Genomic DNA, 16,423 nt, shown 5'->3' on the forward strand with positions numbered 1-16,423 from the left:
TAGTTAATTATATTTTCTTGAAGTTTTAGGATAATTGACAAAAATGTTGGATGGTAATTTCTTCATCAATTAGCTTTTACATGATTTTTAAATAAAATATGGCGTTGGTATGAAACAGACTGATTTGACCTTCTGATTTATTTATCGACGCGTACAATATAAGCATTACCCAAAGTATTCATTTCAACGCGTATTGTTTTCTCTCGGTACGGAAGAAAACAATATGAATCGAAATAAACACGGCATCTAGAAAACCAAACAATGATGCATTTAGGCACAGACACACACGAACAATTTATCAATCGATAATCTATACCAATGTCGAGCTCGAACAAACGCTTGTGAGAACGCATACTAATCATCATTCGCAAATAACGTACGTGACAACGATTAGAACAATAGAGAGCGAAAGATGATCGCAAAACGAGCGCAAACTCCGAACTTGAACTCATTCCGTAACTATACATGATAACGCACTACGTGAATTATAGGCTATAGGTATACAACTGTCATCAAACCACACGGCAGCCGCGTATGTAAATAATGAACTCATACTGTGACACCTAGAGTGCGCAGCGCAAATCTCCCAGGTACTAAACTAAAGAAGAAATGAAAATTGAAACTATATGCATTTATCGAAGCATGATAAACTGTCTTATATTTAAGCTGATAGATTCTCATTCAGAACGCATGAATGGATGACTGGTGATTGGATGAAACCGATAGAACACAAGCAAAATGAAGGAAAGTTCCAACTATACGGCGCGAATTTAAACTTCGCAAACGGATGGAGGTAAAAATAATTGATCGGGAAAAACTTTTCCCCGCAACCCCGGGTTGGTTCAACTGACTAGCAAAAACAAGAAACCCAATGTCTAGTGGATGAAAACCCCGCGATGAAAAATTATGAAACGTAAAAGTGAGGCAACTTTTGCACTCGCAATTGTTCGATGCAGATGACATGGGCGATGATACGGGGGACAGAGTACTCACGATCATGCTCCGTGAAAGCTATGAAGGAGAGAAAAACTTATGTTTACGATTACATGAAGATGAATGTTTTATCACACCCTACAACTACAATGTTGACATACATTTAGTGAACAGCGTGGTCGAGAGCGGGGGTGGGAAAAAATGCAGAAGCAGAACTAAACTTGTGCTATAAAATGCAACTAGAAGGAATATTGCTCAAGCGGAGTGAAACAGTAGAGTAACAGGTGACAGGTGTTTGTTGAATAAACTTTTCAGTTTCGTAGAAGGAATAGCATATATTTATGAGTATATATGTTTTATTTACAAAAGGTGTGGTTATCTTTTGTTTGATTAGTTTGATCATATAAGTTTTATGCGACTAAAAAAATAATGATGAATAACATAACGAACAATTTCTATTCAGAAGTTTTTAATTGGGAACGAAGATTTCAGATTCGCTGTCTGAAAAAAGAAGCGCCTCTCGAATATGTCTTGTTAGTTTCATCGTTTAGTGTAACTAACTCGATCCGAAAACTTTTATCCATCAAGAGCTGTTCTGTTATAGCTTCGAGTCTGGTATGAAGTTGCTTCCATTTCTCCTTTACTTTTTGGTTCTGCAAAGCTCTTCTCAATTGAATAACTTATTCATACTCGACCAATTTTATAGAATGGCCTTTGCATCATTACTGCACAAGCAATGAATATTTTTAGAGGATATATGTGCGTAAAAAAACTAGAAAGTAGGATCCTCAGTTATTTGGTACCTTCTATAAATAGAAACGAGCTCAAACAATTTGCCAGAGTAAAGGGAGCCATAAAATCGACATCTAATTAGAAATTTGTCAAAGCTGTTCAGCAAACAAAAGAATAATGAATGATGAATTTTTTATAAACCATTGCCCTCAATGAAGTAACAATCCAATAAATTCAGTTGTTCCGCATTTGAGCGTTTTTTTTCCGCAGTGCCTAATTTTGATACGAAATGTCGAACAATGCCATCGTAACATGGAATGAATATTCAATGCCGGAAAACAATGATATCTTGCTATTCGTTGTTGATGAATTTCCCACTTCCACCTAGCAGAGGAAGCCCATCCCCTGTGCGGCTGATGCCCCCTGACACTGCTTCCGTTCCAAGCGGAAGGGAGTGAAGGTTTTACGGACGAATAAACAAGCTTTATTTCACGACTTGCTGCCTTTACGAGATTCCACAATTCTGGTGGCAGTTGTAACAAAGTTTTTTATTTGTTTTTCGGTCGTATCAACTGTTTCGCTGTGGTATATTATCGTGGCATCCCTGTGGGGGCCCCGCTATGTGGGACTTTTCGCAGACTCGCGTTTGCACTTTATACTTGGAAGCGAGCAGCAAATGGTCGAGTGTCAGTTTCAACAGCTTTCTCCAAATTGCTCTACCAAGCACCATATGAGCATGTATTTTTGATCCGATTTCATTGTAGCACATCGTTGAAAAAGATCCAACAGGTGGAGGCCCTAATTCAAGGTTTATCTGAACTATTTAATGGGTATATCATAGGGATAGTGCGAAAATATGGCGCAGCCTGAACGTTTAATAATCGGTGACAAGATTTCCTGACTTGATTTTTTGAGCCTGTTTAATAAAAAAACTGTCACTTTGCTCTTGATCAAGAAGTTTTTTTTATTCACATTCATGGCAGAGTCATGTTGGGCCCTCCTAAATTTAGCCTCAGAGGAACTCCTGAGGAAAATAGACAATATCTAAACTTTGTTTGACGGTCGCACGACATGTCTGATCCTCATGGATTTTGAAAGTTTGCGTGTTGCATAATGTTTCCAAGAACAATCAACAGTCGTCAACTAGGCTTAGACAATTTAATTCTGCTGTTCCCCAATTGTCGTTAAAATTATAAGTGTATAGTTTTTCGATCTAATTTTTAAAACTCTCGGTGATAAGTGATAATTCAACTCTGCTTCAACTTTTTCAACTTTGGTAATGTATACTATAACAGTATATTGGGGATAAGCTGCGATGGAAAATCATTCCCTCTCATTATTGCATGGAATAACTGAGAAAATTTTTACTGTAAATTAACGATGGCTCAACGGTGTAGAGTATAACGATAAAATGAACGACGAATCAAATTGTATAGTATGATCATGTGAGAACACGTTTGCTTGTTTTTTAAAAAGCCTTTAATATTTGTGAAGGAACGAAACAGAATACATAAAAACTACAGAAGATTTCTTCAACCTGCAGTTGTTTGTTATAAATGCAAACCTGGGTGCAGTAACGTTCGATGCTTGCTTTTTGTGCCAATAAACGCGAAACATAAGAAGGACAATCACAAAGTAACGACAGAGCATACTTCAGAAGAACAGTACGAACAGGTAGGGATAGTTGGCCCAGACGTGGAACACAAGGCTTGTGCATTCTCTTTTTTTTGGTTCTCCACCTGGACGGACAATCAAACGGGCATAAGACGGCACAAAACTGTTACAGAACGTCACAATGGTTTCAACGTGTTTTTTCGGAGCGTGTTTAGTGGGTTTTAGCCGCACGCCGCATACACACATACAAACAGGAATGCACAATTCGATTGCGGCACACTTTTTTTTTGTTACAGGCCATGACGGTGACAAGACTTACTACGTAAGAAGCGGAAGTGGCAGGCACTGAAAGACTCGAACCGGAGCCGCCACGTGCGCTGAAGCCCTGGACCGTGTGAACCGTGTTTGGTGTTCGATTTTTGCGTTGAGTTGATGTGCCATGTTTAAGGCGCATTTTAAAGTTTTTTTTACGATATACAACCGAAAAAAGATACAACACAGAAACGAAAAAGTTGAACAGTTAATACAGCTAAAAACATTGATTACTGAAAATATATATTTGTCTATAATTTTTTTCAGATTTGAGTTTACGAATTTACGTTATCAGTTTAGCTTGCTTCAAGGAGCAATTTATTTATTGCTTAGCAACAGATTCTAACTATTCTAAATTATCTTTGGATATGAGCTACTCTAACGATACCTAGAACTCTATACTGATTGGGAAGTTTAACTAACAACGATCTATGAGAGTAATGAATAGAGCTGGTGATTTGGCAAATGATCTACGAAGCTTGAAATGTTGAAAAGCAGACGACAGATTAGATTGTATTTTATAAACAAAAGTCAATATAACAAGTTTTGACTTGGAGTAGCTTCATTTACTGGAAAGTTATTTCCTAATATTTGCAAGATAATAATGCAACTGCATTCAGATGAAGCTACCGTGAACCAAACTGAATAAGATAATATGAGTAGTTGAAAATAGTGACACTTACGGTTGGTGGTGATAAATTAATATTAGAACTTCGTCTCTCCTGCGGACCAATACTGGAATGACGCCGGATAGGTAAACCACCACCCGGAGTACCACCTGTAGAAAAAAAACTCTCAATAATAAATTTTGGAAAAATTCTAAATTTTCCTTCGACTCGATATTTTTATGTTCAATAACACACAGTAATGTGGCACCTAAAAATGCACAATAAAAACTCACCCGGCGAGGATGCGCACGATGGTGCAATTCGTATCTTTGGTGTCATGAGCGTATTGTCCGATAGGCGTCGGTTGGGGAAGGCATTGACCACCCGCAGGAAGTTACTGTCTGGGGAGGAAGGCGATCCACCGAACCACCAGCTACCTAGAGCACCCGAACCTGTTACAAAGGGTTATCCAAACACATATAGCATGCAACGTCTAGACTGTCTAATACCTCTTCGGGTACCTGTAGAGTTCTTCCGTGCCATGTCCTCGGCACTGGAAGTCTTTCGCTGGTCGATTCGCAAGTTAGGGATGTTAAACTGCTGTACGTTCATATTGTCGGAGGAGAATTGATGGCGCAATGGCCGGTGCCGGTCGGGGGATGGCAGCGACAGGTTATCCAACTTCAACTTGTTGCGCTGGTGTCTGTCAATTTGGTCAAGCATTTCCTGCAATACCTGCAGAGATGTTCTATTGGAAAATTACGTTCGCTGGGAAGTAATCGCTCAAAATTACCTCTAAAAGGATCATGAACTGCTCCAGGTTAAGTGAAGGGTTGACAGTCTGCGGCAGAAGAGTGGGCATCACTTTAGTGGCCATGATGTTCACCGTAAGACCGTACTTCTTATCACAAAGCATAATTCGGTAGATATCTGCAACAGTGAAAGTAGAGCTTACGTCAAAGGCAAAACCCTAATTTATTAGAAACCCTAGATTTAAAACTAAAAAAACTAATTAAATTATTTACAAAAGTCCATATCACAGCATTGCAGTAGTTTATGTTTTGACGCTAAAAGCCGGATATTTAAAATATTCAGCATTCAATTATTGAATAATGAATTATGGAATTTCGCTTACACAAAAATAATGCACAAACTATAACTATTTAAATAACAGTTGATATTCGTATGTTTCATGTACAGGCTGTTCAATAAAATCGAATACAACCTTTCATCGTTATGTAGGTGCGTACCATGTGCATTCTATGTTGGTGTCTACTTTAGCCTCTACGCCACGTGTCTTTGGGCCGATGTTTTGGAGAAGATAGTGACCCTAGCACCTCGATGCCTCTAGTGGAAGTATCATTACGTACTTCAATATAAACTTTTATGCTGGCGTAAAGGTTCTTAGTAAATACTGCTTCGAAAAAAATTGATTCCGGAAAGAATATCTTGAATTATCATTATTTGACACATTTTCAAAGTGTATTCGAGCTTAGTGAACACCCTGTATACGTAAAAATTGGATGGTGAGAAACTACATCGATTTTGTTCGATATTGTACCAACGTATAATCATGCTTTTGTTTGTTTTGAGCAATTCCACAAAAAATGTTCCAGTTTTGATATTTTTTTTAAATTGTCATTTTTGATTTGGTTGAAAAATTGCATGGACGTTTCTATAGGCAAAAGATTGCCTATGGAAACGACTATTGGTTTAATTTTTTGGAACACGACTAATTTTTGAGAAGCTATTGAAAATAGCTATTTTGGGAAGGTATTGATGATTACAAATATTAGTAGGGCCGAAACGGTTTGCTTTATCGGTGTGACGTCCTCGGCAAAGTTGTAGATAACAATTTTGTCTTTTCGAAAAATACATACATTCTGAAAAAAATTATTTGTTTTGAAAAAAAAAAATTATGATAAAAATTAAAAATTAATTATCTAGAAAAGCTCATATTTCAAAAACCTTATATTCTTATATATAAACTAAAAATTATTAGGGTAATCGCTTCATTATTTATCTCAACAGCAAGGTGCACCTATATTCATCTAATTTCTCTCATTTGTCCAATATAATTTCTACAAATTTTTGAAAGCAAATCTATTTGCTTCTCGATTTTGTCAAGTGGTTCAAAATTTTACGCTGAAAATATGGTAAAATTTAACGACAAATTGATTTAAAAGACGTGATGAGATGAATATAGGAGCGATGACCCTACCTTAACAATGCAATCGGTCCGATTATGGAGAAATCAAGAAAAAGAAGCTGATATTTAGAAAAAAAATTTTTTTTGATTTTTTTTTCGGGGGACTCCTTTTTTGATATTTACAACTTTGCTGAAGACACTATGCAAATCAAGCAAGCCGTTTTGACTATAAAAATATTTTTAATTCTCCATAGAGTGCTCTGTTGGAAATTAAAAATATTTCTACACAAGGTTCAATTTTAGGGTACTTTTTCGCCGTGTGCCGACAGCTCGGTCCATAAGTACAATTTAGAAATATGATGTATGACAAACTTGTAGTCCCTAAGTAGTACTTCAAGTTTGTCGAATAGTGTAATGCTCTAGCTCTTATGCCTGAAGCGTAAGAGCCCATATTCAGTGCAATATTCAGTCAATATTCGCGGTGAATATTATAATATTCACCGCGAATATTAGCTGAACATCCCGCTGAATATGGGCTCTCTCAACTCCTCCAGTCTCTAGCCCTGGTCTTCCCGGAACGACGGTTAAGTATTACGCCGGGGAGTGGCTTTTGTGCGTGATGCACCCTCTTTACTCTTATTACCTCCTAGCTAACTACCTGGAGACTGGTAATTAGCTACCACTGGCGTGTTGGTGGTTGACCCGACACACACGTTGCAGCTCCAGGACACAGTAATGTGGCACCTGATGTCTGGGTCGTCGCACATCCTTCGGACAAGATTTCCGGAGTAGTGCCAGACCCGCTCACAACCATCATGTCGCTCCTCGCTCTTACGAAACGGGGGCGTACGAACAAGACATGCTCAGCAGTTTCCTCCTCCTCCACGCACTCGGGACACATGGGGAAACCCGCGTGTCCGAACCTGTGCAGATACCCAAGCAACCAGAAGTTCGAATTTCACTTAACAAACGAACTTAGAAGTTCACATAAGGTTCAGATTTAGTTCCGCGGAACTTTCTAGCTGAACAACAGGACACATTACTTACAAACCGAACTTCATTCTAAATAAAGTTCCGTCAGTACTAGAAAGCAACTTGAAAGTACATAAGAAGCTGCTTGCTCCTCTTCTTTGGAACCTAAAAGTTCACATAAAGTTCACACGTGGACTTCAAAACCCCTTGAAATTGAAGTTCGGTTAGCATTTTATCCGTACTTTTAATCAGCACGAAAGTTCATGAGAAGCTGCATGCTCCTCTTCTTTGGAACCTTCAAGTTCACATAAAGTTTACACGAAAACTTTATAACCACTAGAATTGAAGTTCGGTTAGCATTTTATCCGTACTTTTAATCGGGACGAAAGTTCAGTAGAAGTCTATGTCGTACTTCATTCCCACTTTAAAGTTCATCTTAAGTTCTGACTGACGCTTTGCTTGCATTTGGCGAGAGTGAAGTTTTCAGATGTAAAGTTTAAATTCGTGCTTCAGGATTAATAACAAAAACGAGTTTTTCAAAAAACTATAATGAAAAGTGATTTATTTATTTTATTTTATCATCAATGGATAAAACTTTTATCGAGATGGGAAAAGGAAAACAAAGCTATTAGCCCAATAGGTAATATCAGCGTGCATAAAGGCTTTCGCACAGTAAATCAATCATGCACTCTGGTATCCAAGAATGGGCAGCTCAAAAAGGAAATCGAACCGAAAGTAAGCTGTGAATTCCCGTTAGAAGAAGATATACACTTGGTAGGACGTGATGTTCTCATCCCAGAGCATTCATCTAAATTTTAAGTTCTCTTTACGCTCGGCTACAGCATGATGTGGCCGGTTTTGGGAGGTCCGAATCCATTTTCCATGCACGAGAGCGAGAGCGCAGTGAGAGTTCTTTATGTTCCAAGGCGTTGGTCGTTTCGGCTACGGCTAACGGCATATCTGATGACCGAAAAAATTAATCGATTTTGAAAATTTAGCATATTTTGTATATATTGCTTACCAGAATAATTTTTAATAAACGCTTGAACCGAAAATATTGCCTACACAACTTATTTCATTTATATCACCAACAAACTGCATCAAAATCAAAACAAACTAGAGAACTGTCAGAAGTAAGTTCACATTTCGTTCCACCAGTCCGGAAAGAGACAGTCATCCAGGCACCTCTGCATGACTGCCCTAAACAGCCCGGGGGCCGTTTGTATCGCCAGCCTGATTGCCAGGTTAGGGTGCCATCCGGTCCCGGTGCCTTGCTCACCTTTAGGGATTTGGCGATCACGATGAGTTCCTCATTCGTACGTAACCCTTGCCTCCTCCTCAATCTCGACACGGCTATCGTCGCTCACGGATTGGATGTTCGGCTGGCCGACCATCCCTAGTCTATGTCTGAGATATTGGAACGTCGGACGTGAGACTCGACCGCCGGAGGCCAAGGGCTTGGCTCGTGGCGCGGAAAGAGTCCCTCGATGATACGCTCCAGCATCGCTGGTGATCGCTCTGCAGGCGCCAGCGCGCCTTTATTTTGGCCATTACGATCCTGTAGGCGTCACCCCACGGATTTATATTGGCACTCGCACATAGCCTATCGAAGCAGGCCCTCTTGCTGGCGTTTATCGCACTCTTTAGCATCGATCTTGCCGGACTGAATGCTGCGCGGCGCTCTGTCCTCTCTTCTTCGTTTCGCGCACGCTGCATCCTCCGTCTTGCACAAAGGCACGCACTGCGAAGGTCGGCTATCGCGTTCGTCCACCAGTAAACCGGTGACTTCCCATTCCTAGGTTGGCGAGTTTTAGGCATGGTGACGTCGCACGCCCGCGATAGCATGGCAACTAGTTCGTCAGCAGTTGGGTGGAGCCAACTGCTCCCCTCGCGCTCCCTTCTCATTACCTCTTCGAATACCTCGGCATCGAAGTGCGATGTCTTCCACCCGCGAACGGTCAGAGTGTTGGCTCTACCCGTCGCTTGCCGCCTCTCGTTGTTGTCTACACTATAACAGACCGGCTGATGGTCGCCATTAGTGTAGCCATCGTCTACCCTCCAGTTCTTGATTAGTTCTGGGCTGGAGAACGTCACGTCAATGATCGACTCCGCATCATATCTGCTGTACGTACTTTTGTTCTCAACGTTGGCCAGATCTAGGTTGAGCTTTGCCAAAGCCTCCAACAAGATCTGGCTCCTCTGGTTCGTGAAGCGACTTCCCCACTCAACAGCCCAAGCGTTGAAGTCGCCCGCCACCACCAACGGCGTGAGGCCCGTTAGCTCCATGGATAGGAGGTCGACCATCTGGGTGAACCTTTCGGTAGACCAACATGGCGGAGCATAGCAACTGCAGTAGCACACTCCGTTAACCTTAGCAACTACGTACCCTTCTTCTGAGGTTGAGATAACCTCCTCAACCGGGAACTTGCTCGTCGTACATATGGTCGCCATACTGGACTTATCCGCAACCCAGTAACCGTTTCCGGGAGGGATGCGGTAGGGGTCCGCTATGATGGCGATGTCCGACAACGACTCAGTGGCTGCTTGGTGTAGCAGCTGCTGAGCCGCGAAACAATGGTTCAGGTTTAGTTGCGTCACCCTTACGCCCGTGGCTCCCATTAAGTGTTTGGCGTCCCGTTTCCCGGAACATACCATGCACTTGGGAGACTCCCCACAGTCCTTCGCTTTATGGCCTGCACCTCCACATCGCCTGCACAGCTGGCTCCTATCGGGCCCCTTGCAGGTCCCGGACTTATGTCGCTTTGAGGGCTTGTGCAATGTCGCACCCCTCAGTGATTTCGTCCAGGTTTTTAAGCTGGAGAGTCACTTCTGAGGTGAGTGCCCGCACTTGCACCTCCTTCCCTAGGACCTTTTCAGCTACCGTTTCGTAGGTAACCACCTTGTCCTTGGCGTCCTTTCGGAGCTCGAGTATCATCTCGCCAGTGCGAGATCGGCGGATACTCTGCACATCCGCCCCCAGATTCTTGAGCTGGGTTTCCCCCCTCATCTTCTTCAAGACTTCTGAGTACTTCGACCCATCCGTCTTGAGTAAGAGGGCATCACCCCTATTCCGCGCTTTTTTAACTTTTTTTAGTCCTCTGGTCGCTCCGCCATATTGGCGCGACGCACCTTCCCAACGCTTCCTACCCTCTACGGTAGTCCAAGGGTTGCCCGTAGCCTCCACCTGTGCTGTAATTGCGGTGGACCTTGAACCGGTTGGTGTGTTCTCCCGTGGGAGTAGCACAACTGATCGAGCCAAAACGGTTTAAATAAAAATATTTGTAATCAATAACCTCCCAAAATAGCATTGTTCAATAGTTTCTCAAAAATAAGTCGTGTTCCAAAAATAGGGCATCTTTGGCTTACTGAAACGTCAATGCAAAGTTTTAGCCAAATCAAAAATGGTCGATTGAATTGGTTGCCCGTTTTTTGTGGAATTGCTCTTTTGGACGACAAAAATCAATACAATCAGATAAAATGACAAAGTTATTTTCAGTTTGAAATTGCCAGGCGATAGAAGCGCCATTAACCTTTGCTCCCAATTAAATTAATTCGTTTAATTTTCGAGCACTTTGTAAGTCACATAAAAACTACTCGAACTACAGATCTGCTGGTGAAATATGGTGAAGCTGGTAAAACTGCTGGAGGGAAAATGGTGCTAGCAATACCACAAAAGATCAGAATAATGGTCGCAGTGGTCCAAATCTTACAAAAAAATGGTTCTAACAAGTTCGTTTTTCAGAGAATTTGCTCATATCATTAATTGACATGAAGTTACCGAGAGCATTAACATTGTAGGATTGACCTCCAACGACATATAAATATTTTCAATATTTATAATCCCTGAATTGGGTAATTGATGACGTTAATTAAGTACGTTTGCTTAACTTCCAGGTATATAACAACATTCGAGTCGTCATGAAATATTATATCAACAATCTTTTGAGAACGAATATGAACTAATGAAATCAACTAAACTACTGAGCAATTATGTCAAGATAAATGCGGGGCTTATATACAAATTATGTATTCTTATTATAGTATTCTTAAACAATCGTCAGGAAAACTATCTCTAATTTCTATGATCAGTCTATAATATCATAATATCAGTCCAACGTGGGTTTTTACACTTTCTTTGGCACGGTACGGATCCCTCGTGTAAAAAATACTTAAATACAGTAATGTATTATTTAACTAAAGATAAGTTAGTCATGTTCCATTTAATTGACCTTCGGATTTAAATTGATTTCATTCAACATGAATACTGAGGAAAAAAATCCGAACACTTTTAAATTGGTCTACGATTTCAAGGTGCTGCACAAATCGAAAAATCCTTTTCCACAAAAAACTTTTATATAACTGGTAACACGACTAGTCGATTCTGTCAAGTGACGCTTAGTTGGGAAAAAGGCGTGGTCGAAAGAAGATCGTCGTAAATTGATTTGCAATTTTTGTGAGCGAAATGAAGAAAAATCTATAAGCGAAGTGTTCCACTATTCACAAGATCTTGGATATAGAAAAAAACATTTATATACATTATTGAAGACTCTTCAAGAATGGAAATACCTTCAAAAAAAATCTGGTACCGGACGAAAATGCACTTTGCAAGAGAGCAAAGTTCGAGCGAAATTAAGGGTGAAAACGCCTGGTCGGTCGGCGTAATCATATCGTAAGCTGGGCAATAAATTTCCGATTGATTAAAAAACGATGAACTAGTATCTGCATAAAATGGGTTTTAAACTATTAATACAAGCACTATAAAAATGACAAAGTAGTGTTTTGGCCAGACCTTGCATTGTCAAACTATGCTAATGCAACTTAGGCGGATTTGCGGCAAGGCAATATCGGATTTATTCCGAAAGAAAACAATCCTAAAATGTGCCACTGCTGCAGTCTATTGAAATTTTCCGAGCAAATTTGAAGCGAATGGTCTACCATAAAGGTTACAGAGCAAAAAACATCGATTGTTTGAGAGAAAAATCAAGAAGGAGCTCAAAACAATTGAAACATCCGGAATTCAGGAAGCTATAAAACAAGTACCCCAGAGTATCAGGAAATCAGCGCGATGTGGAGCTAAGTTTTTCCTATGAGGTTTGTAAATGAGTTACATTACTAGAATAAACAAACAAGTATAGAAAAATAAGTTGCGCAAGATTTTAATTTGGAATTGAAAGTTTGTTCGGATTTTTTTCCTCATACGTTAGTACTAAAGTTTTTCGGAGAGGTTCTCATAGTACTAGACATCAGTTTTAAACTGTGGCATACACTGGCATTCAGTGAAGCTTATTGTTAAAATAACAAGAACTGGAACAACTCGGTAAGTCGTAACTAATCTTTGGTTTAGTACTGGTCAACACCTTGTATTTTAATTCCCTAACAGTGTCAGAGCGAAAAAAATTTGTTTTTGCATACTATAGGAAATGAATAAGTATTACAGAAAAACTTGTCCTCACACTACGCCTACTACAGGGTGTCACCGTGAAAGTGATACACACATTTGAGTGTCAGTTTGAGGCTTACCCTGTTAATCAGCTGTGTTGGTTCTGATTGCGACACATGTTTACGTTTCACTTGTAAGTGATAAAAGCAGTGTTTAATTTTTTTCAGAGAAATGTTGCAATAGATTCAAGTGGAGAACAAATCAAGATTTTATATCTTGCTGGAATGAGCAACATACAGATCAGAAAGAAACTGTAACATCTGAATTCGAATAGATCATTCGTGCACAGGATCATTCAACTTTTCGAGGAAACTGGCAAAGTTGTCCCCAAGCAGCAGGACTGCTAAGTATACAGATTTTCCAGAATTCATACAGAATATTGATTTTTAATACAGATTTGTACATAATTTCAAAGTTTTCGAACTAAAGAACTGGTAGCTCTACCTCACAAACATTTCATTCGAACAGATCCAAGCATCAGTTTTCAGTTTTTCGAATGCGTTTCCCACATAACCGCTGAATTGGTCGATTCGCATATGGCAATGTGTGCGTTGCGGATAGTTTTGTGTGAGAAAAAAAGAGAGCAATATTTTTGCTTAGTTTTCTCGGTTTTAACAAGCAGACTGTTCTGAATGGGAATTTATACAGGTGCGAGCAGGCTTTAAAATCTGTCCCTTCGTCCAACGTTGAATATTTTTCTTTTGCGACAACCAACGCTCTTCTTTTAGAAAGTCACAATTTTTGATTGGATACACATACTCATTATTTACTCATATCAATCATAAATACTTATAGCGAATTTCTTTATTCCACTGTGTGCGGGCGAAACTGCCGAGGAATAATAAAACGTCATCGCCATTTAAGACGCAAGTAAGAAAGATAATTGTTTACGAACTTAGCACGTGCGGTGGTGGGTTGAAGCTGACAAATTTTACAGTGCGCTTCGGGCAGCACGGCAGGTCAAAACTGGGTCAAAATCGAGCGAATAAAGAAGGGTTATGACAGCAGCTAGTGCGCTTCCAGGTCAAAAAGAGGTGCGCTGGTGGAATAAAGAAATTCGCTATTAAACTACTAACAATTACCCTTATTAAAAAACCCTCTTCTTTTGCCCTTTTATTACTTCTGTTCGACTTTTGCTGGGCGTCCGGCATTTAACTAAGAGGCCATCCACATACCACGTGGACAGATTTTTAACGATTTTGACCCCCCCCCCTCCACCTCCGTGGACAACTGCCCATATAAATTCTAAAAAAAATGTATGGACCGTGGACATTAGCCAACTCCCCCCCCCCCAAAGCTGTCCACGTGGTATGTGGATGGCCCCTAAGCGGGAATTTGCTTTTTTCACTTCTTCTGGACATCCGACATTTGCCTAAGCGGGAAAACCAGAGATAATCCTGAATTTTGATCTAGGGTAAAACTACTTTGGATGGACCACTTCCTTTAAACACAAAAAATTGATATAGGGTAAACTTACCTATAGTGAACTCTTTTACCATAGTAAACCACTCACCAGATGAACTTGATTCATGCGTAAACTTCAATCGTGAAATATTTTATTCAGTAAATCTGCGTCAGAATCACGAGAAACATTCAAAAATTCTTCTTCATGTTGAGAGAAATTGAGTTAATCTGACAAGTGATACGCTAAATGAAAGAGGTCCACCATTGATTATTTAACCCTACGATATTTCCCAATAGAAGTTTTCTGGAAATCTTTCGAGTTTTCGCATCAATTGAGGTAATCTGACCGGTGGTTTGAAGTGTTTTATTTGAAGTATAACACAATTATTATACGAATACAGTGAATTGGCTCAAAGAAAATTTGACAATTTTTCAAAAACTCTCACCAGTATACCTGTACAGAAATGTACGACGATACTATTACTAGTAAACATTTTATCATTTTAGTAATTTTAGTCAACCAAAACATGAAAAACGCATGGTTAAATGTTTATCCAAAAGATGCGTCGTTTTATGTACATGTTTCAAATCTAATCAAAGGTTGCGCTTATTTCGCACGATATTTATGTAATTTCGTACCATCTTACTTTTGCGTGTAGAAACACAAAAAAAATGCAAAATCGTGTTTAGAAGACTAGAATCAGCAAATGTTTTCATTAGATGTGATAAATTTATAAAGTGCTAATGGAAAACCAATTCCGTAACTAAAGATGATGTAAGATGTGAGACCCGCAAAGAAATAAAAATGATATTTAAATAAAAAAAAAACTTGGAATACAGTAAAGCGTCCACAGTAATAAATCAGAAAATCTCCAGTTAGTTTATCAAATTTATCTCAAATGGAAGCCGATAAGATGCTAAAAGTCGTCAATCAAACGAACTGCTATACGCCCTTTCTTTGTTTGATGGATCATTACGTTTTGCATCGTCAGTTACTATCTTAGAAAAGCTTGAAGGTTATAAAAATTCATTTGGATCACCCACCCTCAATAGAGAATATTAGCAGTTGGTCTAGTTCAAATGGAATTTTTTGGTTGTAGCAATGAAACTCACATAAAAGGCATATTGCGGTATTGTGGAACGAGACCGAGAGTATAATGGGCAATAAACGGGATAAGTATTTGAACTTCATTGCACTTGGTGTCGTTTTGAGTTTCTTTTACGAAAAGTGCTTCTTTTTTGTCTTATGAGGTTTTGAAATTATTTCTCAATTATACAAGTTTTCTATCAATTATTTTATTGCTGTTGTTTTTTTTTCCTATACTTACTAGCGACTCGTACTATGATGTCCGGATCCGTCAACCTAACCTCGAGCAGCAATGGCAGCACTTCGTCTATAATCTTCCGTTGCATGCAATCAATGAAGTGGAAAACGAACAAATTGAACGATTACTATAACTGTCACACATGATGTTCTGAATAGCAATAATAAACTTTTGCTTCGATTCACGCTATTGCGATTTATCGGGCAGCATTTTGCAGCTTGGATGAATGACAGAAACTGTGTCCTCTGGATTTGATTGGACCTGTGTTTTGGGACTTTTGGCATGGTGCGAAAACTTATCTCTCCTATAAAGTTTGCAATTCAACGAAAGTACCAGCGGTATTTTCTTTATCAACAGAAGTTCCAATATGAATGCAACTTACTTATGAAAACTGCATTTATCTCAGCGGAAACATATTATAGTTTTGCTGGAGTTACTTACTCGCTTCGCATGTACTCTAACTTACCTGCGACTTGTCGAGTTTATCCAGCGTCCTTTCGACACACTGCAGCACGTTGCCCATGATCTTGAGATCGCTTTGGTTTTTCTCGAACACCGATTTCAGCTTCGGCAGCACCAGTTTCTTGATTGTGATATCGTCCAGATAGTCGTACACGTTCGTCACCGCCACCAGTGCGGCACTCTAGAAGGATCCGAGTATAGTAGCATGAGGGTACAACAGAGGCAGAAGTGAGTTGCCACGGGAAAGGATATTAATTTCGTGTAGTTTTTGCGACATGTAATAGGACTTATAGGAAACGATGGGAGAGAAAACAACGATTGGAGGTGCATAAAATCGCGAAGTATGCATTCGAGTTTAATTAAAATACGAAAGTGTAATGAAAAATGTATTTGGCTATAAACTTTTTTAATCGAAATTATTCTATTCAACACTGGAAAATTTTGCACCGAATTAGGCTGTTTAGCTATTCAA

The 16,423-nt window shown here is 39.6% G+C and overlaps 1 protein-coding gene across 7 annotated transcripts in view; it reads right to left on the reverse strand.

The window, feature by feature from the left end:
• LOC129725190 (SCY1-like protein 2) overlaps nucleotides 1-16,423 on the reverse strand; it is a 331,670-nt gene that overhangs the window by 88,651 nt on the left and 226,596 nt on the right. Inside the window, exons 12-19 of one of the 7 annotated variants that reach the window (XM_055680719.1) lie at nucleotides 15,956-16,132; nucleotides 15,493-15,565; nucleotides 4,993-5,129; nucleotides 4,721-4,934; nucleotides 4,493-4,636; nucleotides 4,275-4,369; nucleotides 3,599-3,664; nucleotides 994-1,011 (exon numbers count right to left, since the gene is read on the reverse strand). In XM_055680719.1, coding sequence (XP_055536694.1) covers nucleotides 994-1,011; nucleotides 3,599-3,664; nucleotides 4,275-4,369; nucleotides 4,493-4,636; nucleotides 4,721-4,934; nucleotides 4,993-5,129; nucleotides 15,493-15,565; nucleotides 15,956-16,132 — 924 coding nt within the window. Of the gene's footprint in view, nucleotides 1-993; nucleotides 1,012-3,598; nucleotides 3,665-4,274; nucleotides 4,370-4,492; nucleotides 4,652-4,708; nucleotides 4,935-4,992; nucleotides 5,130-15,492; nucleotides 15,566-15,955; nucleotides 16,133-16,423 lie in introns of all 7 variants that reach the window. The other 6 variants (XM_055680717.1, XM_055680718.1, XM_055680716.1 and 3 more) reach the window with 6 other exon arrangements.

The sequence above is a fragment of the Wyeomyia smithii genome, chromosome 2 (assembly GCF_029784165.1).
Source record: "Wyeomyia smithii strain HCP4-BCI-WySm-NY-G18 chromosome 2, ASM2978416v1, whole genome shotgun sequence".
In the NCBI taxonomy this organism is placed as follows: Eukaryota; Metazoa; Arthropoda; class Insecta; order Diptera; family Culicidae; genus Wyeomyia; species Wyeomyia smithii.